The sequence below is a fragment of the Brienomyrus brachyistius genome, chromosome 8, assembly GCF_023856365.1.
Source record: "Brienomyrus brachyistius isolate T26 chromosome 8, BBRACH_0.4, whole genome shotgun sequence".
NCBI lineage: Eukaryota > Metazoa > Chordata > Actinopteri > Osteoglossiformes > Mormyridae > Brienomyrus > Brienomyrus brachyistius.
In genome coordinates, this window is record NC_064540.1 from 8,764,376 (window position 1) to 8,786,191 (window position 21,816).

The 21,816-nt window shown below is 49.0% G+C and overlaps 1 protein-coding gene across 2 annotated transcripts in view; it reads left to right on the plus strand.

Moving 5' to 3' along the window:
* Nucleotides 1–14,920, plus strand: part of tfeb (transcription factor EB) — a 31,158-nt gene extending 16,238 nt beyond the window's left edge. For both annotated transcript variants that reach the window (XM_049023794.1, XM_049023793.1), the window contains exons 2-9: nucleotides 2,633–2,895; nucleotides 4,997–5,278; nucleotides 7,413–7,505; nucleotides 10,186–10,303; nucleotides 10,830–10,886; nucleotides 11,271–11,346; nucleotides 11,580–11,727; nucleotides 12,031–14,920. In XM_049023794.1, the coding sequence (XP_048879751.1) occupies nucleotides 2,695–2,895; nucleotides 4,997–5,278; nucleotides 7,413–7,505; nucleotides 10,186–10,303; nucleotides 10,830–10,886; nucleotides 11,271–11,346; nucleotides 11,580–11,727; nucleotides 12,031–12,471 (1,416 nt within the window). In that variant the 5' untranslated portion in view covers nucleotides 2,633–2,694 and the 3' untranslated portion in view covers nucleotides 12,472–14,920. The remainder of the gene's footprint in view (nucleotides 1–2,632; nucleotides 2,896–4,996; nucleotides 5,279–7,412; nucleotides 7,506–10,185; nucleotides 10,304–10,829; nucleotides 10,887–11,270; nucleotides 11,347–11,579; nucleotides 11,728–12,030) is intronic.
* Nucleotides 14,921–21,816: the final 6,896 nt, after the last annotated feature.

The following is a 21,816-nucleotide window of genomic DNA, read 5'->3' on the forward strand; positions in this document are numbered from 1 at the left end:
TTTGCCCCAGCGCATGCCGGACATTTAAAACCGGGCGGCATGGAGACAGTCTGGCAGCGGGGGGGACGGTGCTCCTCAGGTGGACATCCAATCGGCTGTCTTCCCTGGTTGCAGGGTGGGTGGGACTCCTCGGGTGGACATCCAATCGGCTGTCTTCCCTGGTTGCGGGGTGGGTGGGACTCCTCGGGTGGACATCCAATCGGCTGTCTTCCCTGGTTGCGGGGTGGGTGGGACACCTCAGGTGGACATCCAATCAGCTGTCTTCGCTGGTTGCGTGGTGGGTGGGACTCCTCAGGTGGACATCCAATTGGCTGTCTTCCCTGGTTGCGGGGTGGGTGGGACACCTCAGGTGGACATCCAATCAGCTGTCTTCCCTAGGTTCTGCTGGCACCCAGAGGCCTTCGAGTGTCAGGCGAGAATTCCTACCCCTGTGATCTAATGTGGAGTTTAGATAAACACCCTGCGCAGCCTCAGGATTATTTGTCAGGGTTTATAAATACCACCCCCGCACCCTTTTTTGGAAGCTGTCAGGGAGCCACGGGCATGGGCCCAGTGCAGTGCTGTATTGTGGCGGGCAGGAAGGCATGCCTGTGGAGCGGGGCAGCAGCATGCTCTTGCATTCATGTTCTGGAACGGCAGCCTGCGACCACCACTGCTTGGCTGCTTAGGTGTAATGCACACCCACCGACACAGCGTGAGATTTTACTCGGCTATTTCATTAGATTAGATTAACTTTATTGATCCCAGGGGGAAACACTGGTGCTTACAGCACCAAGGTACGCAGAGCACAGAAAAAAAATACCATCCATCCATTTTCCATACTCAGGTTGCAGGGAGTCCGGCGCCTGTCCCAGCAGCAGCAGGCACAAGGCAGGGAATAACTCAGGATGAGGCACCGACCCAGACAAACATACATGTAGCACAAAAGAAAGTGCGTGGTGGCATGTAGGCATGGTGCAAACAAATTAAAACGTACACAGTACAGGTAAGGAGCATGTACTGAGTACCGTGCATCGCCACATCCACCGCACAACAAACCACCTCAGGGATTGGAACCTGAGTGCAGCCAATAATTTTCCAGTGGCTGGAGCACCAGTCCTTCCACGAAACCCCAGGTTTTTCCCTGTAAGTTGGAGGACCTCCTTACAGGGCTGGATGTAGGTTAGCATCATACCCAGGATGAAGCAATGGCAGGTTAAGGGCCTTGTTCAAGGGCCCAACTGAGTACAATCACTCTGGGTATTCACGGGATTTGAACCAGCAACGTTCCAGTTGCTAAAACAGATCGCTAACCTCGGAGCCACCACTCCACCCAACAGAAATGGAATCCTGAAAAAAATCTATCAAGGGTACAGCAGTCCAGCAGCACCATATCATTGCTGCTGATATAATTTGTCATTACTGCCATTATTGTTATTATTATTATGGGTAATGTGGTCCCAGTGTTGGCTCGTTTCATTGGCTGTCTTGCTGGCAGCCAATCAGCTTCGGCTCGTCGTACTGGCCACTTGAATGGTGCCGGCTCCGGTTCCTCCCATTGGCTGCCACGGCTCAGCCTGGTGACAAAGCCCAAGAGTGTCCCTGAGTAAGGGGTGCCACAAAGCGAGCTGTGTGAGGGGCCACGGCAGCCAGCAGTGTTCTCCCGGGGGTGGGGGCACGGGCGTTTCAATAGGAGCTGGCTTCCTTATTGTACCCCCCGGACAATGAGCTGTTCTGCGCGGCCGGCTGGCGTCCGTAGCACTTGTACGGAAGAAGGCCGACCTCAAGCACAGCGGCACTCGCTGTCGCTCCTTATTACTGCCCCTCCATCGCTTGCAGGCACCGGCGGAATCACAGCCTTTACTCCGCTGTGGTGTCAGAAAGGGGAACCACTCGCTATGGGGACTCCCCAGCCTGTCTGTGGCTTTGGGGGGGGGTGGGGTGGGGTGCAAAGAAGGGTGGGTGGTGGTGGGGGGGTTTTGTTCGTAAATGCCACTCACATGAGAGTAAATTACCGCAGAGCATGACCCTCACATGACATTTGGAAAATTTTTGTTTTTATTTTTACACTCTTTCACCACCACTGGGCTAAAGAGAAATAAGGGCCACAGCTGAGCGTTAAAGGAACTGTAATGGGAATAGTTACCACACAAATGGCACACAAATGGCATTTAATGAGGGTGTTACTGAAGGTGTTGTTCTCTCTTAACATGATAATGTGTGTTTACATCTGTCCATCTTCCAGTGGGGTGTTGGGGTCTGGAGCCTATGCCAGGCTGAGCTACATAATTTTTTAATGTGATAATGTTGTATCCATCCATCCATCCATCTATCCATCCATCCATCCATCCATCTTCCAGTGGGGTGTCGTGGGGTCTGGAGCCTATGCCAGGCTGGGCTACATCATTTTTTAATGTGATAATGTTGTATCCATCCATCCATCTATCCATCCATCCATCCATCCATCTTCCAGTGGGGTGTCGTGGGGTCTGGAGCCTATGCCAGGCTGAGCTACATCATTTTTTAATGTGATAATGTTGTATCCATCCATCCATCCATCCATCCATCCATCCATCTTCCAGTGGGGTGTCGGGGGGGCTACATGGTGTGTTATTGTTTCTCACGCCCTGACCTCTGCCTGACCTCCCCATAGTGACCACACCTTTTGGGCTGGACTGCTCCTCCCTGGCGGCCCGCCCCCCGCGCCCCCCCGCAATGGCGTCACGGATAGGCCTGCGCCTGCAGCTCATGCGTGACCAGCTGCAGCAGGAGGAGCGCCGGGAGCGGCAGCAGCAGCAGCAGCAGCAGCAGGCTCTACAGTGCATGCAAAGCCGGCCACCCCTGCCGACCACGCCCGCCATCAATGCGCCCGCCCACTACCAGCCGCCTATGCAGGTGCCCATGGAGGTGCTCATGGTGAGTGGCCGGGAGGGGTTGAGGGCAGGACTCGGAACTCGCACATGGTTGGTGGAATCGGCCCGTGGGCATGACCCGAACATCAGAGTTGGTAGCATGCGAGGAACGTGACTGGGCACGCTGCCGTGGGGGAGGGGCTTCGGTTCAGGGATGAAGCGCGGAACAAACCGCCCACGGTCACAGCCGACACCCAGAGATGATCCCACCTAGAATATTGTGTGCAGGTTTGGTCACCATACCTTAGGAAGGACATCGCTGCCTTGGAAAAGGTGCAACGTAGGGCGACGAGAATGATTCCTGGTTTTAGAGGAATGTCTTATGAGGAGAGGTTAGCTGAGCTGCATCTGTTTAGTCTCGAGCAAAGGAGACTAAGGGGGGACATGATCCAGGTATATAAGATTCTAACAGGTTTGGATGCTGTTCAGCCAAATGGCTACTTCAATATTAGTTTAAATACTAGAACTCGTGGCCATAAGTAGAAATTAGCGGGAGAACATTTTAAAATGAATTTGAGGAAGCACTTCTTTACACAGCATGTAGTTAGAGTATGGAATAGACTTCCTGCTAGTGTAGTGCAAACTAAAACCCTGGGTTCCTTTAAATCAGAGCTAGATAAGATTTAAACAACTCTGAGCGACTAGTAAACGAGCGCGATGGGCCGAATGGCCTCTCATTTGTAAATTTCTTATGTTCTGATTTCTTATGACCCGTCTGATTCCCGTTCATCATGCATGAGAGTCTCTTGCTCAATTGCTCTGCTTCCCTACCTTACCTGAACAGCACAGAACCAACCAGAACACCGAGACAGAGCTGGTGCTCACGGGGCCATGTGGGGTTGGGGGGGCCCCCCGGGTGCTGGACTATAGGGGGCCCAGATGTGGCATTAATCCCCTAATATAGCAGTGCAGCTGCAAAGGTAAACCTTGGGAATGTCGCTCAGGCCAGCTGGATCCCCACGTGCTTCTGAGGCGGGTCGTCTGAGAGAGGCAGACGGAAGGAGCCAGGGACTGGTGCGTAACGTAGGGGAGGAATGTGGTGGGACAACAAGCAGGCTCGGAAGTGAGGGACAGCCGATATATCTGTGACCCGAGACAAAGGCAGGCGGAGGCAGCATTCCGACCTGATTCTGTAGGCGCTTCTGGAATGTTCTTATCGGAGAGCTGTAGGCGGCGCGCTCTAGAAGGGGTTAAAGCCGTCTTTTAAAAAATGCACCGATCTGGTCGCCCCGGTGTGGATGCAGCACGTGTTTCTGCGTCTGACCTCACGAGGACACAAGTGGGGCGCTAACATCTCTTTAACCCTGCATCCACTGAGTGATTCTCGGAAAAGGCCACGATCAGCTTATTAAACGTGCGGTAATTAAGGACAGGAGGAGATGATGTAGTGTCTCTCACTTCAACACGTGGCTTTGGGTGTGTGGGCAGTACAGTTTATGTTTTTCAGGGGATTACAGAGATTCTGTGAATAAGATGGAGTTCCTGTTGTGGTCACATGAGGATGAGTGTCTTTCCTGGGGGGGGAGGGGGTGGGGTTACGCTGCCCAAAGCCACTTGTCACATAGCGTGTGTACAAACAAAACGTATGTAAGGATGGGGACGGTGCCCACATGCAGCTGCGAAAGGTTACAATATTGTTTTGTTTTGTTTAAAATTTTAAGAAATGAGAATGAATATACTATATGAATGTGTTTCCTGAAGATTTCCTGTGTTTTCCTGTGTTTTTCCTATAACCACTGACTATCCCTCAGTGGGTAAGTCAGTTGCGCAAGCCCCGCCCTTAGCCACATCACGTCTGTCCGTCAAGCTGTGTCACATGACTTAGGGCGCAGACCCAGTTCCACCCAGCCATGTCATTCGCCAGGGCCATGCCAGCTGCTCTTCAGACTACGGGGTTTCAGCCTAGGAACCCCTACCTACTACTGCGTGATCACAAAATTAACCAAGAACTGGGGACTGATTATACTGACATTTTGACGGAAATTGTTGCTGTCACTATTTTTATATATAACGAATTTTCAGGTTTCAGTTGAGCAGCTTCCAGAAAGTGCTTCGGCTGCCCTCTGACTGAGTAATGCTGTTGTCCCCCCTCCACCCCCCGGCAGGTCCAGACGCATCTGGAGAACCCCACAGACTACCACATTCGCCAGTCCCAGCGGCAGCAAGTCAAAGAATACCTGTCCACCACCTTAGCCACCAAGCAGGTGGTGCAGGCTGTGGCGGGGGTGCAGCCCTCGCCTCCGGCCCCGCCCCCTGGCCGGCAGGCCGTCCCACCTCCCTTGCCTTCTCCCCGCCTGCGCACTGAACAGCTCATCAGCTCGGCGGGCAACAGCATGCCCAACAGCCCCATGGCCATGCTGAACATCAGCTCCAGCCACGAGAACGAGGTACCTGTCCATAACAGGCACATGTAATACCTTCCTGCCACTAGGGGGCGATGTGTAGGACTTCATCTCGGTTGCATGGGTCGCCATCATACATGTGCACCTTCACTTGTGGAGTCCCCACGCTGTCTCTCTGACTCAACACCTGCAAATGGGCCTCCGGACTCCTGATAGCCCTGCTTTAAAGCAGCCCACTCATGCGTGAAAATGCACAATAAACACACTGCAAGTGTGCTGAGGTCACCATTTCACTTTATATGGCTGAGCAAGAGTAAACAGTCATTATCCTTGTTGGTCCTTTCAGAACCAAACCATCGCTTATGCAGGTTACTTTGAGAGTTGACACATGGTATATTACTCACGGATTGTAAACGACACACACCATGGGCTGTAAAAGGTGCTATAAACAAACAGCGAAGTGTTCGCTCAGCCAGGCCGCTGCCCGCATCCCGTTGACCTGCTCAGACCCTTTCCCCCGCCTTTGACCCTGGGCCAGAGCCAGCCCAAAGGTTGAAGGTGTTAACTTCATTCTCATTGCAGTTTAACTGCCCAATTATGGCTGTGACAGTGTAATTAGAGTTTAAAGAGTTACGGCGTGCACTTAACAATGCAGACTTTGGTCTCTGCTGGTCTCTGTCTGTGGCAGGCTGTAGTGTGGGTGAAGCCTGTCTGTGCCCAGAGTGCAGGGACATGATCCAGAGCAGTCAGCATGCTACACTCTGCTAAAGCCCAGGGCTAGCAGGCTGACATTATGAACCTGGCGGAATGCTACACTCTGCTAAAGCCCAGGGCTAGCAGGCAGACCTTATGAACCTGGCGGAATGCGACAGTCTGCAGGCTGAAGCTCAGGGCTAACAGGCTGACATTATGAACCTGGCGGAATGCTACAGTCTGCAGGCTGAAGCTCAGGGCTAACAGGCTGACATTATGAACCTGGCAGAGTGCTACAGTCTGCAGGCTGAAGCTCAGGGCTAGCAGGCTGACATTATGAACCTGGCAGAGTGCTACAGTCTGCAGGCTGAAGCTCAGGGCTAGCAGACTGACATTATGAACCTGGCAGAATGCTACAGTCTGCCGGCTAAAGCACAGGGCTAGCAGGCTGACATTATGAACCTGGCAAAATGCTACAGTCTGCCGGCTATAGTACAGGGCTAGCAGGCTGACTTTATGAACCCGGTAGAATGCTACAGTCTGCCGGCTAAAGCCCAGGGCTAGCAGGCTGACATTATGAACCTGGTAGAATGCTACAGTCTGCAGGCTAAAGTACAGGGCTAGCAGGCTGACTTTATGAACCTGGTAGAATGCTACAGTCTGCCGGCTAAAGTACAGGGCTAGCAGGCTGACCTTATGAACCCGGTAGAATGCGCTGAGCTGCAAGCTAATGCGCAAGGCTGGCAGGCAGACCATGGCTGTGTCCGAATTCAGTGGCTGCATCCCAATGAGGCTGCATTTAAAGACTGAATGCGTCACAGCAATGCAAGAAGGCTGTCCCATTACAAAGACTCCTTCAAATGTCGTCTAGAAATGCATCCTTCTTTTTCTGCTCTGTGACGGATGCACCCAATGGATCCATCTCAGCCTAACATATCCCAAGATTCATTGCACAGAGGTAAAGTGGGTGTGTTCCGGGTAGGCGATAGGAGCGGCGCTTCGTAACTCAAGTGTAAGGTGGGAACAGCTGGTGACCCTTTAAAAATCATTTAAAAAGGAAATTATTCGTAGGCCAGACCGTCCCAGTCTCTACCTTCATAGACCACATTCTATGAAAGATGCAGCCCCTGAATTCAGACACAGCCCTTATGAACCTGGAAGAATGCTACAATCTGCATGTTGGCTAGCCGGCCGACCTTATAAACCTGGCAGAATGCTACGGCCTGCAGGCTAAAGTAATAAGCTAGCAGGTATACAGATCTGCCTGACGGCTACATTTTACAGGATGATGAGTTGGCCTGACGTTTTATTAACAGGCTGTTGCAGCGCACAAGTTTCAGCCTGTGCCCGTAGGTTTATGTTTCATATGTACCAGAGACATTGCAGAACAGTGATACTGTGTCCGTATTTAAATCCTTCCTGTGAAACATGGTTTATTTTAGTAGGAACACTGTAAACTTGTCCAACCTTTTTTGTCTTTGAGCAGATGGATGACGTGATCGATGACATCATTAGCCTGCAGTCGAGTTATGATGACATGCAAGCATTCGCTGACCCCGTGGTCCAGATGCCTAACACCGTAAGTACAGCGAATGCGCTAGGCACTGGGGACGCCCACCCTGGCATCTTTTTTGGATTGTTTTCCTTGTGAAAAGGAGAAATCGCCGGTCAACATCTCTCCCTCTAACAAGAGCCAATGAGGCCCGTTCGTGACTCAGACGATGGGCCCCCGATATGTAGCTGAACTCAGTCTTTGTGAAAGTGGCCGTGGACAAAGGGACGCCCTGTTCTCTTCCATAAAAAGACTTTGCCAAAATCCATACGGCTGTTTTCCACCCTGAAGCGTAAGAGTGTGGTGTTTTGCTGAGACGTTGCGAATCAGGAGAGTGTTTCGGGCCCGTGGCTCGTCTGTGATATGCCCTAATGTTCTTGCTGTACATGGGGAGGGCGCCTCTCTCTTTAAAGGTCACGTTAAGTTATTGGCGTGAAGCTGCCAAGAAGATGTAGCACTGCCCCATACACAAAATATAAAACCATGCTGCGGCGTGTAAAGCCAAAAAAGTCCATTGGCAAAATAATCGTTTTAGAGCTCCGTTTCAAGGAATAATCTCAGTACTTTGCTCCAGGTTATTCAAAGTAACTGCTGCGAATTAACAATTAAGCCACATCCAGTTAGAGTTCAACTTGTTTACAAGACATTTGTTTGAAAGGGGGCTGCAAATGGGAGGGAAAGAACAGGCTGAAAGTCCAGGCAGGGGAAAGATCACTTTTTTTTTTTGCTGAGGGACAGTAGAAGAGGGCAGGCTCTAGAAGTCTCGGGGACAGTATCTTAGTGGAGGGGGACACCGGCGTCACGCAGGGAGAGCTGCAGACGTGTCCAGAGTCTGACCAGGATGAAGGAAGCAGGGAAGACGTATGCTATTGTGGAGGTAATCGATGGGGAGAGGATACAGCTGGTAAGAGCATTTAAAAATTGCCGAAGGGGCCGCAGCTGCAGGGCACAAGACACGTCTTTGATTCCCCTTGTGGGCTGCTCTTTCACCCTGCCACCCGGCATGCTAACCTGCATGAGCAGTGAGATTTACCTGGGGGGCTTTTTAGCACCGTCCTAGGTGACTGAGAGATGCTGCTGTGATGTTACTCTGCGGTGATTTGTCACCTTCGCGACTTTCTGCTGAGTTTGCCAGTTCTCTCACTGGCACATTCCTGGGAACTGGTGCAGTGGAATTTACGGACAGAATCCTTACTGCGTCTCCCGCCTTTTGGTGTTCATTCTTAGATACAGAGCTGTTTTGTTTACACAACTGGTAGTTACTCCGGTATTGATTGTCGCTCGTTAGCGGTTAGCCGCGGTTAGCCCATTGAACGCGCTTCTGCTGATGCAGGACTCTCGGAAGCTGCTCTCAGGCACGCTGGGAATGCCGTTAACATCCTGGTCAAGGAGTTTTATGTTTTTATAAACTGACATCTGTGTCTTTATATGGAAGCTTTCTTTCTTTATGCTGAGATTAGCTTCATGAATGATATCAGCGTACGTGTGCAGCAAGAGATTAAAATTGATTCAAATCTTAAATGGTGCAAATAGCTCTGAGAATCTAAAAGCATTGTTTTTTTTTCTCGCGAAGCCTTCAGATGCGCTGTTCCTTAATCAGGACCTTCTCACAGTTCCTGCAGAATTCTCACATATGTCTGGTACCCTCTTGTGTAGGAAACACCGGCTGTCTCAATTGCTGTCTGAGGTCTCTCTCCGAATTGCACCTGTAACTCCAACATTCGCATGCTTTTGCCCCCCCCCCCCCCCCCCCCCCACCCCCCCCATAGCAGCATGCTTGGCTGCTCCACACCGTGCAGGAAGGCATGAGACACCCCCCCACACACACATACACACACCTTAAAAAACATCCCAGCTCGCTGACAGTGCAGGTTGTTAATCTTTACACACCTCTCGCTCCATGCTTTTCACCAGCGACAGGGCAGGTAACACCTTTTCCCCTTGCCAGTGCTGCACAGGTGCCAGCATGGGGGATCCGCTGCCCGCCCCCCCCCCCCGGACTCCAGTCCGACTGGCCAATGAATGTGCGCCGTGATCCTGACATTGATTAATACCGACCCGGTTCGCCTGTCACCTCGGCTGCGAGAGGCCAGGCCTCGATTCGGGAGCCTACATGATACATTATCTGTATCTGAATGGCTACCTATCCGTCAAGGCTCATTAGGAACCTGTATACCACTGCACAGTTATACTGACGCACTGAGATAGAGTACAAGATACGGCAGGAATAAAGCAATAAATGGCGGTGATAAGAGATGACCCGATAGTCAATCATTCCTCCGCGAGCTAGTTCTGTTTGACGGTTCGCTTTATCTGCACGTTATCATCTTTGAGAAGCTCCCTGCCAACGATAAAGATGTAGCACAGCGTGTATCTGCTTACTTTTGACGGAGATACTTCACCAAAGTGCTGCCTGACGCTGTAGCACGTTGTGCACCCTGCTCAGATTACGGTCATGGCGGCAACGCCGTTCAGCTCCCTGCTCCAAGGACACCTTGGTGAGATTTCTCAGAAGAAACACAGAATGACATTTTGTTAGCGTTTAAGTTGCAGAAGGTTCTCGTCAGCCGTCTGTGAGCAGCAGCCTGGTAAAGATTTAAACTGTTTGCCAAAAGTCTGATTGGCTGCAGGCGCTTGACTGCGTCTCTCTCTCCCCATCTCCCTGTACCTGTCTCTCTTTGTCCCTGTCTTTCTGTCCTTGCCACAGCTGCCTCTGTCCAGCAGCCACCTGGACGTGTACACGGGCCCAGGCATGACTGGGCCGGCCATCACCATGACCAGTAACTCCTGCCCCGCCAACCTGGCTATCAAGAGAGAAATGTCGGGTAAGCTAGCCCAGTGTACCGCCATACATCTGTGGGCTGTGGCACAAAACTGCCTGAATGGGCTAGTTATACATTAGGCTTGGTACAGCTTAGCCAGGGATAATGTTCATGTTTGGGATAAATCATGTTAGATCATCAGTTTGTGTCCCACTGGCTCATGTTTGTCAACACTTCGAACAAACTGGTGACCTGGTCCTAAGCGGCCCGCCTTAGCCCCATGTATCCTGCAGCCAAGTAAGAGCAACCCCTCAGAAACACAGAACACTGACAAAAGCTGTATTGTAAGTGCCTCCCCTTCCCCGTTGAAGCAGGGTTTAGTGGCCAGGTGCCACTAAAAAAAAAAAACTGTCGTTTTTAAGAATGCTGGTCTGGCTGTAGTGCAGTCTGGGGGTGGGCCTGGTGACTGTATCGGTGTGCTGCAATGACTGATGCCCCAATGAAACTGAGACCCACTGCAGCTCTCAGGAGTTGGCAGTGTGCACAGGGCGCGCCGGACACTGACCGACGTCTCTTTCCTTTGCTGCAGATGACGAAGCTCGTGCTCTGGTCAAGGAGAGACAGAAGAAGGACAACCACAACCTGAGTGAGTCTGCATTTCCTCATCCGGATGACCTCATCCCACTTAAAGCCGCCTCCCAATGCGCTGGAGCGTAGCCAGGTTTACGGCCCCCAACATGCTGTTAACCTGAGGGACTGTGCTGACAGCGGTGTAACGAGGGCGCATTTGCCTTTGACAGCTGTCGGGTAATCCAGGTGCAGCACGCTGTTAGTGCCATGTTGGCGAGACACCCCAGAATCTGCATGTTACACGGTTACCGTGTGCAGAGGGAAGCTGCCAGGTGCTGGCTGCTGCACGAGATGCTTATAACTGTGTTTACATGCCCCGTGGCTTCTGTCATAGTCTCGGCGAGTATAGGGCACAGCCCAGTAGCCATTGGGTGACATTGCCATCTCCTCTGCTTTGCAGTCGAAAGAAGACGAAGGTTCAACATCAATGACCGCATCAAAGAGCTGGGAACCATGATCCCCAAGACAAATGACTTGTAAGTTACCCTTTAACCTTAATGTTGGTGCTGTTGGCCCTTCAGTTACAACCTGAGTAGGTTCTCCTGCTAGAGCCGTGGTCACATGGTGCAGTTTGAGTATGGAAACAACACAGGAAGAGTTAAAGTGAACATTATGCAAGTTGGTTGGGAGTGTGGAACCTGAAACCTTTGCCTGACATGTCATAGAGACATGGGCCCCGGTTCATGTCTAACCTGCTGCCCCCCCCCAGGGATGTGCGCTGGAACAAGGGCACCATCCTGAGAGCGTCGGTGGAGTACATCAAGCGCATGCAGAAGGACATCCAGAGAAGCCGTGAGGTGGAGAACAACTTCAAGCGCATGGAGGTAGCCAACAAGCAGCTGTGGCTGCGCATTCAGGTTCGTGGTGTGTGAGCGAGGGGTCGTATCAAGGTGGTGGGGATCGCACTGTCAGCCAATGAGCAGTGCCCTTTCATTTGCACCTAGCTTTGGGTACATTTGTGTCATTTCAGGTCCTTGTCATATAATATTGTTTTTGGAGTATAATCAAAATGGTTACCATAACGTCAAAGAAAACAAGCCATGCAGGGCTGAAGCACAAATTAAACCACCAGAATCACCATTTTCCTGTGACTCTTTCTGATTGGTTGAGGGGCAATGCTAACAGCCAATGACATTCCTCCTTCTTCATCTATCTCCCAGGAGCTGGAGATGCAGGCCCGGCTCCATGGGCTTCCCAGCAACTCACCTTCAGGCATGGGTGGGGCCGAGCTCCTGGGCTCCTACGTGAAGCAGGAGGGCAGCCCAGAGGAGGTACTCCACCAGCACCCACTGCCCCCTGCAGCCCGCCAGCTGCCCCAAATGCCTGGCCACGGCCCGGCCCAGCCACCCTCGCTGCAATACCCGCCCATGGCTGGTCCCCAGCACTTCGACTTCGCCCCTTCGCTGGACGCATGCGACGGCAGCCTCAACTACCCTCCGCCATGCGGCGCCGGCAAGAAGGGCGAGCTGGGCTTCCTGCTGATGGACGAGCTGTCACCCCTGGGCGTGGGGGACCCGCTGCTGTCCACCCTGTCCCCCGAGACGTCGGTGGACAGCAGTCGGCGGAGCAGCTTCAGCATGGAGGACTCGGACATCCTGTGATACGCACACACACACTCTAACACACGCACACAAGAACACTATATGCACTCACACGGAATCTGGTCCCGCACACACACATACCCACATGTCATGGACACACTGTGACCTCTCTCATATGTGCCTTGGCATGCAGTACAAAGCACACAATAAACACATCCAGAAAGATTTAAATAGTCATCCGTCGCCTTACGTCCTATCAAGTACTTATCTCCCATAAGAGCCTTAATAAAATCAGACGTCTGCCATAGTAGATATATTTTACCATGTGTGCGACAAGAACCAAAACAAATCAATTGCACTGCCACTATAAAGGCTTAGTTAAATGGTGTCATATCGTGTAATATGTTATACAGTAAGTCATTGGATACCTGTATAACGTAAGACCCAATACCCCATCCCCAGTCCCAAGAATACTGACATGTGCCACACACCCATGCCCAATACACACATGCACACAGACAACAAATACTGTCCCTGTCTGTCTGTCTCTCTTACTCTCTCACTCTCTCTCCGTCTTCTCGACATGCAGCCAAACACACACAAACGCACCAACCCGCAGGCTTTCGTACTCACGCTCACCCTCGCCGTCACCCCAAGTCCACTAGCCCCTGTCGATGCCTTCCGGCTCTCACAGAGTGCGCCTCCCTCAGGTCGTCGCAGGAACTACAACCTGCCCAAAATTCCCCAATGCCTGTAGCGCGGATTTCAAACAAATGCGCCTCGCGGAGGTCAAGGTCCAGGATGTAGAGGTCAAACGAGAACAACAGAGAAGATGGCATGGCAGCTTTTCTTCTTGGTTATGTATGTAGGGTTAGGGAGGCCATCGTGTAGTGGCCTGAGACGTCATACCACTTACCGCCGTGGACTGTGGCAGGCCAAGAACCTCTTTATGTCATTCATTTGGTCAGCACTCCACGTTTCACTGAAAGTCTGTCAGAAAACACTCAGGTCAGAACCCCCAGGAGTGGAGCGCCCTCCAAAAAAATACACAAATAGACAACAAATTGCCGGGCAGGTTGTAAGCCACTGCTCAAATGAACTACGATGAGTGTGGAAGAGAGAGGATGGTGTGTCCGTTAGCATGGGCTGTTAGCATTGGCCATTAGCGTTGGTCGTTATGCCTTTAGCATAGGCCGTTAGCATGGACCGTTAACATAGGCAGTTAGCACGGGCCTTTAGCATAGGCCGTTAGCATGGACCGTTAACATAGGCAGTTAGCACGGGCCGTTAGCATGGGCCATTACTGTGGGCCATTAGCATGGGCCGTTAGCATGTCCCAGAGATAAGGGTCATGCACGTGGACGGTTTAGCGAGCACAGTGGGCTGACTGGCAGTTTGTGCCGATCACTGACTACAACACCGGATAGCCGTTCATTTGTGTAGCATTCTGAAAATCTTGCTGTGTACCCGTGGGTCTGGTTGGATTGTTTGGTCTAGTGGGCACACTGTAAACACATCATCAAGGAATTGTAAAAAAAAAAATAATTAAATAGTAATGAAATGTGTTTGTTCTGCTTTGAAATATATTGTCATTTTATTTTTCTCCCAAAGCACTGGAAACCTATATTATATTATTGACTTTATACAAGAAGGATTTTATGAAGTGAAAATGTGTTTATTGAAATGTTTTTCACCGTCAAACCACTTACGTGTACTTTGTATTTGTGCTTTTTATTTTATTCTAAAGTGAACTTTTTTTTTATCTGACTATAGAACCATTTAAATATGAAGATATTTAATGCGTTAGACTATAGTATATGGAATGTGGAGAGCCATATTACATGTAAAATATAAATTTCTGTTTCCAAAGGAATGTTTAATCTTATTTGGCAAAATTCAAAAATTGTAAGATGTCATTTTTATATTGATTTTTTTTCTAAGTCACGTAGTTATTTAATGAAGAGAAAGGGGGTTTTCGTGGTGATTTTATTGATTTATGTTACCTGCCTTTTGTGAATGTGAATTTTATTGACTGTACAGTGAGGTCATTCTTTTTCATGGTGCCAGTATCTGCTCAGTGCCTTCTTATTAAAAAAATGAACGCTTTTCTTTCATAAGCCACCAGCTGTATAGATGAAAATTTCTTAATGTACCACTCTGTTTTTTATGCATGGGATATTTCATCGATTTGTGTTTTTTCCCTTTCTTTTCAAACATGAACTGGAAAGTGTACAGCCCCACACTCTCAAAATCCCCATGTTCCAGATGCAAATCTTTGACTTGGTTTTTAAAAAGGAGCGCAGCTACGTCATTAGCCGGATGCGTCTGTTGGTTTTGCGCTGCTTGCGCGACGGACGCCCCAGGAATGAGAAGGTTTGTGTAGTAGATGCTTTTTTTTTGTCCTTGCTAATGTCGCTCCTGTCCATTTTCAGGCGCTGTTATTTTCCCGGGAAGTTGAGAACCTGTGATTGAGGTTTGTTTGGATATAAAAATTCTCCGAAAAATTGCACTGAAAGTCCCCGGTTTCTTTATTCTTTGAAGATGCGGGGGTTGGCTTTCCTGCTTTGAGTGAGCATGCGAGTCAGTGAAAATGTGGAACAGTAAGAACAGGCTGTGAAAACCCTTCGGATGTATGAATACATAACGCTACCAAGCCAACACGTAAGATTATGACATGGCGGGTGAGCGGGGATGCCAGACGTTCTTGCTGCTGGATGCACCATTGCTTGCGCCTCCTGCTTGAAGGGCTCGTGCTCTGAATCGTGGCATACCGGCCCACAAGCGCAGCTATGGAAAAGTATACTTCAGGACTACGCAAGGAAAGGAGGCACATCAGTTCACAAAGGTGTCCATAAGGGGGCACTCTTGATCAAAATGCTGATGTAGAGCACATATTCGCACAGCCAGACTTCAAAGTGCCCCTGACCTCAGCCATCGCGATAACAAGATAATAATTATAATTAATTGTTTTAGTTTAAATGCGAGTAGTGAAGAAACAAATGGTTGTTTCGAGTCCTTGGAAGAACACATCTGTACAATAAAATATTCTGGCTAAAATCAAGCTGTTAGTTGTGTAGAGTTAAAAACAACTCCGCAGTAGATAAAATTCAGATTATACTATTTGTGTTGTATTAATTGTTATATATAGCTTAATTATGTATTAGTCACGGATTTCTTAGTATAGTTATACAATGAACAATTTCATTACAGCTAGTTGTTATAAAACATTAACATGAGTATAACTAATTATAAGGAAGATTAAAAGTAAGTTGTTCAATGTACATGGGGGTTATCCGTGGATTTAAATTAGCAAACGTCACAAAGGGTCCCATTTGAGGTATTTGTCCGGTAGCAGCACTGGCCAGTGAAGGGGTGGGGATGGGGGGGGGGGGGGTGCGCGGGGTATCCAGTTGCCCCCGAGCGATGTCAATAGGAACGCAGATTTCCCGAACGCATGTATGTGACGCAACAACCGTCTTAGTGATTCCAGGAACTGTGCGCATGTTCATGAATCATAATATCCATAATAACGTACAGTAGCTGTTTTTGTACGTTGTGCACTTAGAAGAAAGAAGCCTATGACCAAGATTCTGGGATGGCCGGAATCGACACGTCCCGAATATTGTGGGAGTATCGTGTGCGTTCAGAGGGGCGGGGGAACGGGGCTGATTCGGTTTCTGCCTTTGCTGAATCAATCTATGACAGCTTTCATTTTTCCTCTTGAGATGCCCTTAATCTGTGGCCGCCACTGTGAGGTTAAATTTTGTCTGTTTGAATCAGGAACAGGCTACTAGTGACGAGGTAAAATTCAGCCAATAAATTAATTTAAAAAAATTACACCAGCAATGATTGCTTACAGAGGGAGGAACTGATTTACGCACAATTTAGAAAAAAAATATTTGTGTTAGTTTTTAATCCGTCATTTTACTGCCTTTCCTACTTTCCCGTGGTTATTCACTTCATTCTGCGCTGATGTTTAAATGATAGACTAATCAGACACTGCAGTGTTACTAAATATACTGCGCTAACGCCCCCGCCGATGTTGCGCCATCTAAAAGACTGTGAAGTCAGTGTGAAATCCAGATGTTTACCCTGAACTGAATCAAAAGCTGTCTGGATCACTTCGCAGGATCCAAATACCTATTGCTACTCGAAATAGCTAATTGCTGTCAGATGACTCATGCCATTATCTTTAAGCTCCCGAGTTTAACGAGCTGCTCCGACAGTGACCAGTAACTGGGCAAGAGAGTCTCTGAAAAGCTCCGTTAATATTGTGGCTGGGCCAGACAACCATTTTAAGAGCGACTGATAACGCTCCATTCTCTGTTGTCTGGAATTCTTTCCAGTTGCACTGCCTATTTTTTCCTATTTATTGCATATTTATTGTTTCGTTTCATATATTGCGCTGTCTTTTGTCTAGGCTTTTTTTTTGCGCTGCTGTTTGTCAGATTCTCCCCCCATACACCTGTCCCCTCCCCTTCAACTGTGGCATAAGAATTTCACTGTGTTCTTCGGAACACATGTGACAAGAAAAACTTGAAACCTGCATATCCCTTTGACATCTTTTTTTACAGACTGGATTGGATGACGGTGTTACAACCAGAAATCCTTTGATCGAGCGCTTCACTGCACAACTAATGAATAAAGTATGCTTTGACGGGATACTAAGCGTGGAAAGGTTTATGTACACACAGCTACCACAGTTAATGTAGTCTGGGCGCTTTCTTTGTGGTTTATTATTTTGATATGACTGTGCACGAAGCTGTTCGTGTGGAGTTGTATACTGTACTGCTTTCACTGTCTCATTCGTTCATTTTCAGCCAAAACTATGCTATCTGCATCAAGAGAAAATTGGATTTCTCCCCACTTACCATATAAGTGCGGTTACAATCACGTCCCTGGAATGAAATCTGAAACTGACAGATTAAAAAGAGAATCTGATGTAGCTGTCCACACTTGGTTCAAAACCATGTCTGAGAAGACACGACCTTCCTAGATTAATCGTTTTTTATAACTTGAAGAAGAGAGAGATGAATGCTACTCCCGAGAATCTTTTTGATGTCATATCAACGCTCATGTCTGAGGTAGTCCATCTTTTGTATTTTTGTAGCGGATTGTGACAGACTGCCGACTTTTTCCACCAAGAAGCCCGTGCGGTGTCATGATAAAACATGCAATGCGCGGGAATGACCTGCGTTTCCCACCTGCGCCACTAGAGGGCACGGGAGGGCCATCTGAACACCCAATCCCAGTTTTACACGCATCTCAAAAGAGAGCTTGTCTAATTTATTTCTTTAAAAAACAATTACAGAAATAGCACGGCAATGCAATTAACCTATTTTTAAATACAATTTTATTAGGACAGTTTATTCCAGATAAAGAGAAGCCTAAAATAGGCTAATTAGAGTGCAGTCATTACAGAATCAAGCTAACCGCCTCACTCGAAGCAAGTGTATAGTTAAAGATTTTCATTGCTTAATGAAAGTTAATCAAATACAGAATTCACGAGAAATAAGATGAGGAATGAGACGTTACACTAACAGACTAGGGACTGGTAGTAACAGAGACTCACATAATGTGCGTGTTTGTGTCTGTTCCGTTTCTTCAGTACAAATACAGACCATATGGGTACAATTAATTACAATTTGAATGGCAATACACAAATTTAGATAACGATTAAGGCATAATAAGCTTCAAATATATAATAAAACAATGGTCTTTTGACTATGATGTGCTCAAATAATGTAGTCTATACAATTCAAGAAACGTTTAAAACATTTATCTTGAGAAATATGATTACGTGGAAAAGACGACCATCCATGAATGAATGAAACCCCAGTGTCTGGTCTACTACATATTAAGGGATTAGTTTTAGAAGTTTCCCCAATTTCATTTTGAGGGGTTGTTGGGAAGGAACAATTATTTGATGTAATCTAAATTAATTGAAAAATTAAGGTTTTCCCACCCCACAAATCTTCACAGTACTGCTGGTGGTAGATGCAGGAGAGGCTTAACTTATTTAATTCAAAGCAATGTACATAATTTCCAACCCCTGGTAAACTCCTGGAATCAGGTGATATTTTTGCTCGGCAACCCTTGACCTCAAGCTGTACTCTGCCCCCTGGTGGGTATCTGTAGTATTTAGGACACAGCCGTATGGACCCAGGGTCAGACGTTCAGGGGCACCAGAAACCACTGGAGGGAGAAGAGTCCGGACTCACAGGCACACATTGTACTTGCATGTAACAGACATAATGTGCTGTAATTTAGATCCTGTGACTTCGTTGCCCTGTGCAGCTGTAGCATGTGGTGGAATTGACAGCCTGAATGGGATGGTGTGTGTTTTTCACCCAGAGCGCATGGAGTCAAACAGCCTTTTAGGCGACACTCAAGGGGGCTGGATTGTTCTGACTCCGTAACCCCCCCACCAGGCGGCACTGGGCCGTTCCTCCGCTCGTTCTTTATGATGTTAATGGGCTCCCATAACTAATAATTCCCCGCGGATTTGGAGTGCGGTGATTTTACGGGCTTTGCGTAGGCGTGTCGTCCGAACGCTCCTCAGAGGCTCTGGAATTCCCGTCCTCATGTGTCTCGTGGCCACAGGAAGGGAATGAAAGAAAATAACATTAATTAAGAGAAGCTAAGGTACCCGCACATTTTGGCCCTGAGCTCCAGAGGTCCGAGAACGGCCAAACAAACCTCAGATTTCCAGATTTTCATTTGCCCTGCGGTCCAAACAATGGCTCCAGTGAACGGCGACCCTGCCAGGAGGACTTTCAGATGGGGTTAGAACAGAAGAACAAATAAACATTGACAAAAAAAACACACTAGAGCAGAAGCTGATGGACCATTTTGCTGCCTCTCGGAGCGCATTACAGCAGCGGCATTCATGTGGGGGAATATGTGAGATTATGTCAAGGGAGCACATTCCTGGAATTGCTAGCCTCTTCTCCCTGCAGTTCGGGTCAGTAATGGCCTTCTCTGTTCTTTCCTTGCTTATTTCTTGTTCATTCTCTCGTTCTCCTTATTGGTCCCCCCCTCCCTCACCCACCTCTCGGCCAATCAGGCCTGTGTCCTGCCGGTCATTGTGCTCACTCTCTCGCACCACCAGCAGTGGTCAGTACAGGCATCGGCGGCCACCCAGGCTGCCATCTTCTGGGGGGGGCATCGACTTAGCAAGCCACTTTCTTTGGCAGGGGGGCCAGCGGTGGAGTGTGCCGGGTGATGGAACCTGATCCCGAACCTGGGCTACAGTGCTGCAGCGCCACCGCTGTGGTGAGTGTAGGTACTGCAGAAAGACAGGCTCCCTGATTAGCGTCAGTGGGGATGCAGGGGCTGAAAACCTGGCAGTCTTTCTGCTTCCGTCGTAAACGAAGGCCTTTTATTAAAAGCAAGGGACACTGTGAATCTCACACACAGCTTTTCTTGAAAACTTTCAGTATTACTTATTGATCCTGCTTGGCCATTAGCTGGTCATTCATCACTGCCGTTTTATGATCCGGCCACGATTCGCGGGGCCATATCTGCGCCGTGATGTGCCACTTGAAATGTTCCCAACACCGAAAAGTTTCATTCGATCCCCAAAGTGAAGGTCAATCGTGCCATCTGTCCCTTTCCTTTATTATGTGATCGATACGCTTATCATCCAGCTGCCAGCACTATCCGTACTTATACTGTCATTAGTGCTCTGGTCTCTCGCTCGTCTTGAAGTTCTTCAGAAAGGGATGAATGAAGTTTAAAAACAAGTGAGACGGCTCTGACCAGGGCAGGGAGCAGGCAAACTTTCCGGAAAGGTTAACACCGCTTTGTGAACAAAGAGTGGGCTTCTTTTCTTCTCTCCTTGCATTCCTCTGACTCGCTGACACTTTCCTACATATTTAATACTTTTACCTGACTTTTTTCAACCCTCAATCTTAAAAAGGGTCCCACACTAGCAAGGGTGACAGCGACCGGCCTTGCAATATGAATAATTTCCTCGTATTAACATGGTGAGAGGTGCTTTTGCCTTTTCATGTCTGGAGAATTGAACAGGGGGGAATGACATTGTTCAATCTCCGGGTGCACTTGGCTCTTTATCGGTTGCAGATCAAAATTTATTCCCAGGATGCGGCCTGCGACCTGCCTCTGACTCCGGAGGTTTTTTTATAAGCCTAATTAAGTAACAGGGATGAAAATGGTGAAATAAGAGGCCAATTTACAACTCACAAAATGGGGAGATCAAATCAACTCATGAGCAATTAATGGGAAGAGTGAGCGAATAAAGGAGTTAGCTATAGTGTGGAGGGTCGCTTTTAAAGCTGCACTCTGCTGCTATTAAGGATTAGCCTGAAGGTCACGCAAAACCCAGGATGACCTTGGAGATTAAGACTGTCTCCGTAATGAATACAGGGAACCTGGTATAGGCACGTCCCTCCATCGCATTAATGGGGGGGGGGGGGTGCTGTCGGGGGCAGTGGGAAAGGGCCCTTTGCGAGGACCCCCCCACCCCTCCGTGTGGACCTGGGCTCCACCCCAGAAGTCCCACACGCTGCCTTTGGGCATTCAGAGAGTAGGTAAGGTGTCTGAACACCGACATTGCCTTATAGAACCGAAATATCGTCCAGGAGGAATGTCTGCCTTCCAGTAGGGGAGCAGACACACTTCTATCATCAGAACCACAGCGGCCGCAGTTACCAAGGGCGGCAATAGGAGGCCCACTGGGACAAGAAGCAAGCCAGCACACAGAGGTAGTCTCCTCAGCTTTTGGGAGTGGTGGTGGGGGGGGGGGGCGTGAATTATTTTATTTGTGTGGTTTGAACTTGGTGCGGCTTCTCAGACGGGAGCCCCACCCTCATTTTCTGGAGGCCTCCTGTCAGCTTCCAGCTGTGTTCCCTCAGCCCCCATCTCGCTCGGCGATGCCCCGCTCCCACCCCTGCCCCCCCTTACCCAAACAAACCGGTGCGTAGCGAGAGCCGAGCTGCATTCCCCCTGACCCTGGCGCTGCTGACGGCTGCGAAAGTGGGGTGCGCGCGGCAGAGTGCATGCATGTGAGCGTGCACATACATGCATGCTTGCATGTTTGCCCAACAGGCCAACAGGGGGAGGCATCGGTCCACAGACGGGTCTCCTCCAGGTCAGTTTCCCTCAAGAAGCATGCAGAGTGCAGGAGGAATATGGGATACAAATACATCTTATGTACTTGTGACAAAAAAAAAATCAAATATGTCACTTTAATCCCGTCGCGGGCACTAGACAGACATGTTAGCGCAGAGCGGCAGAGGCTGACATACGCTTGATTAGGAATAAATACAGAGGAATGACAATACTCTCACATCTATTTGTAAATGTAGTGGCGCAAAAAAGCCTTTATCTCTAGGTGACAGCGGAAGCCTCCACGGATTACATTCAGAAGTCTGGAAGATTCAA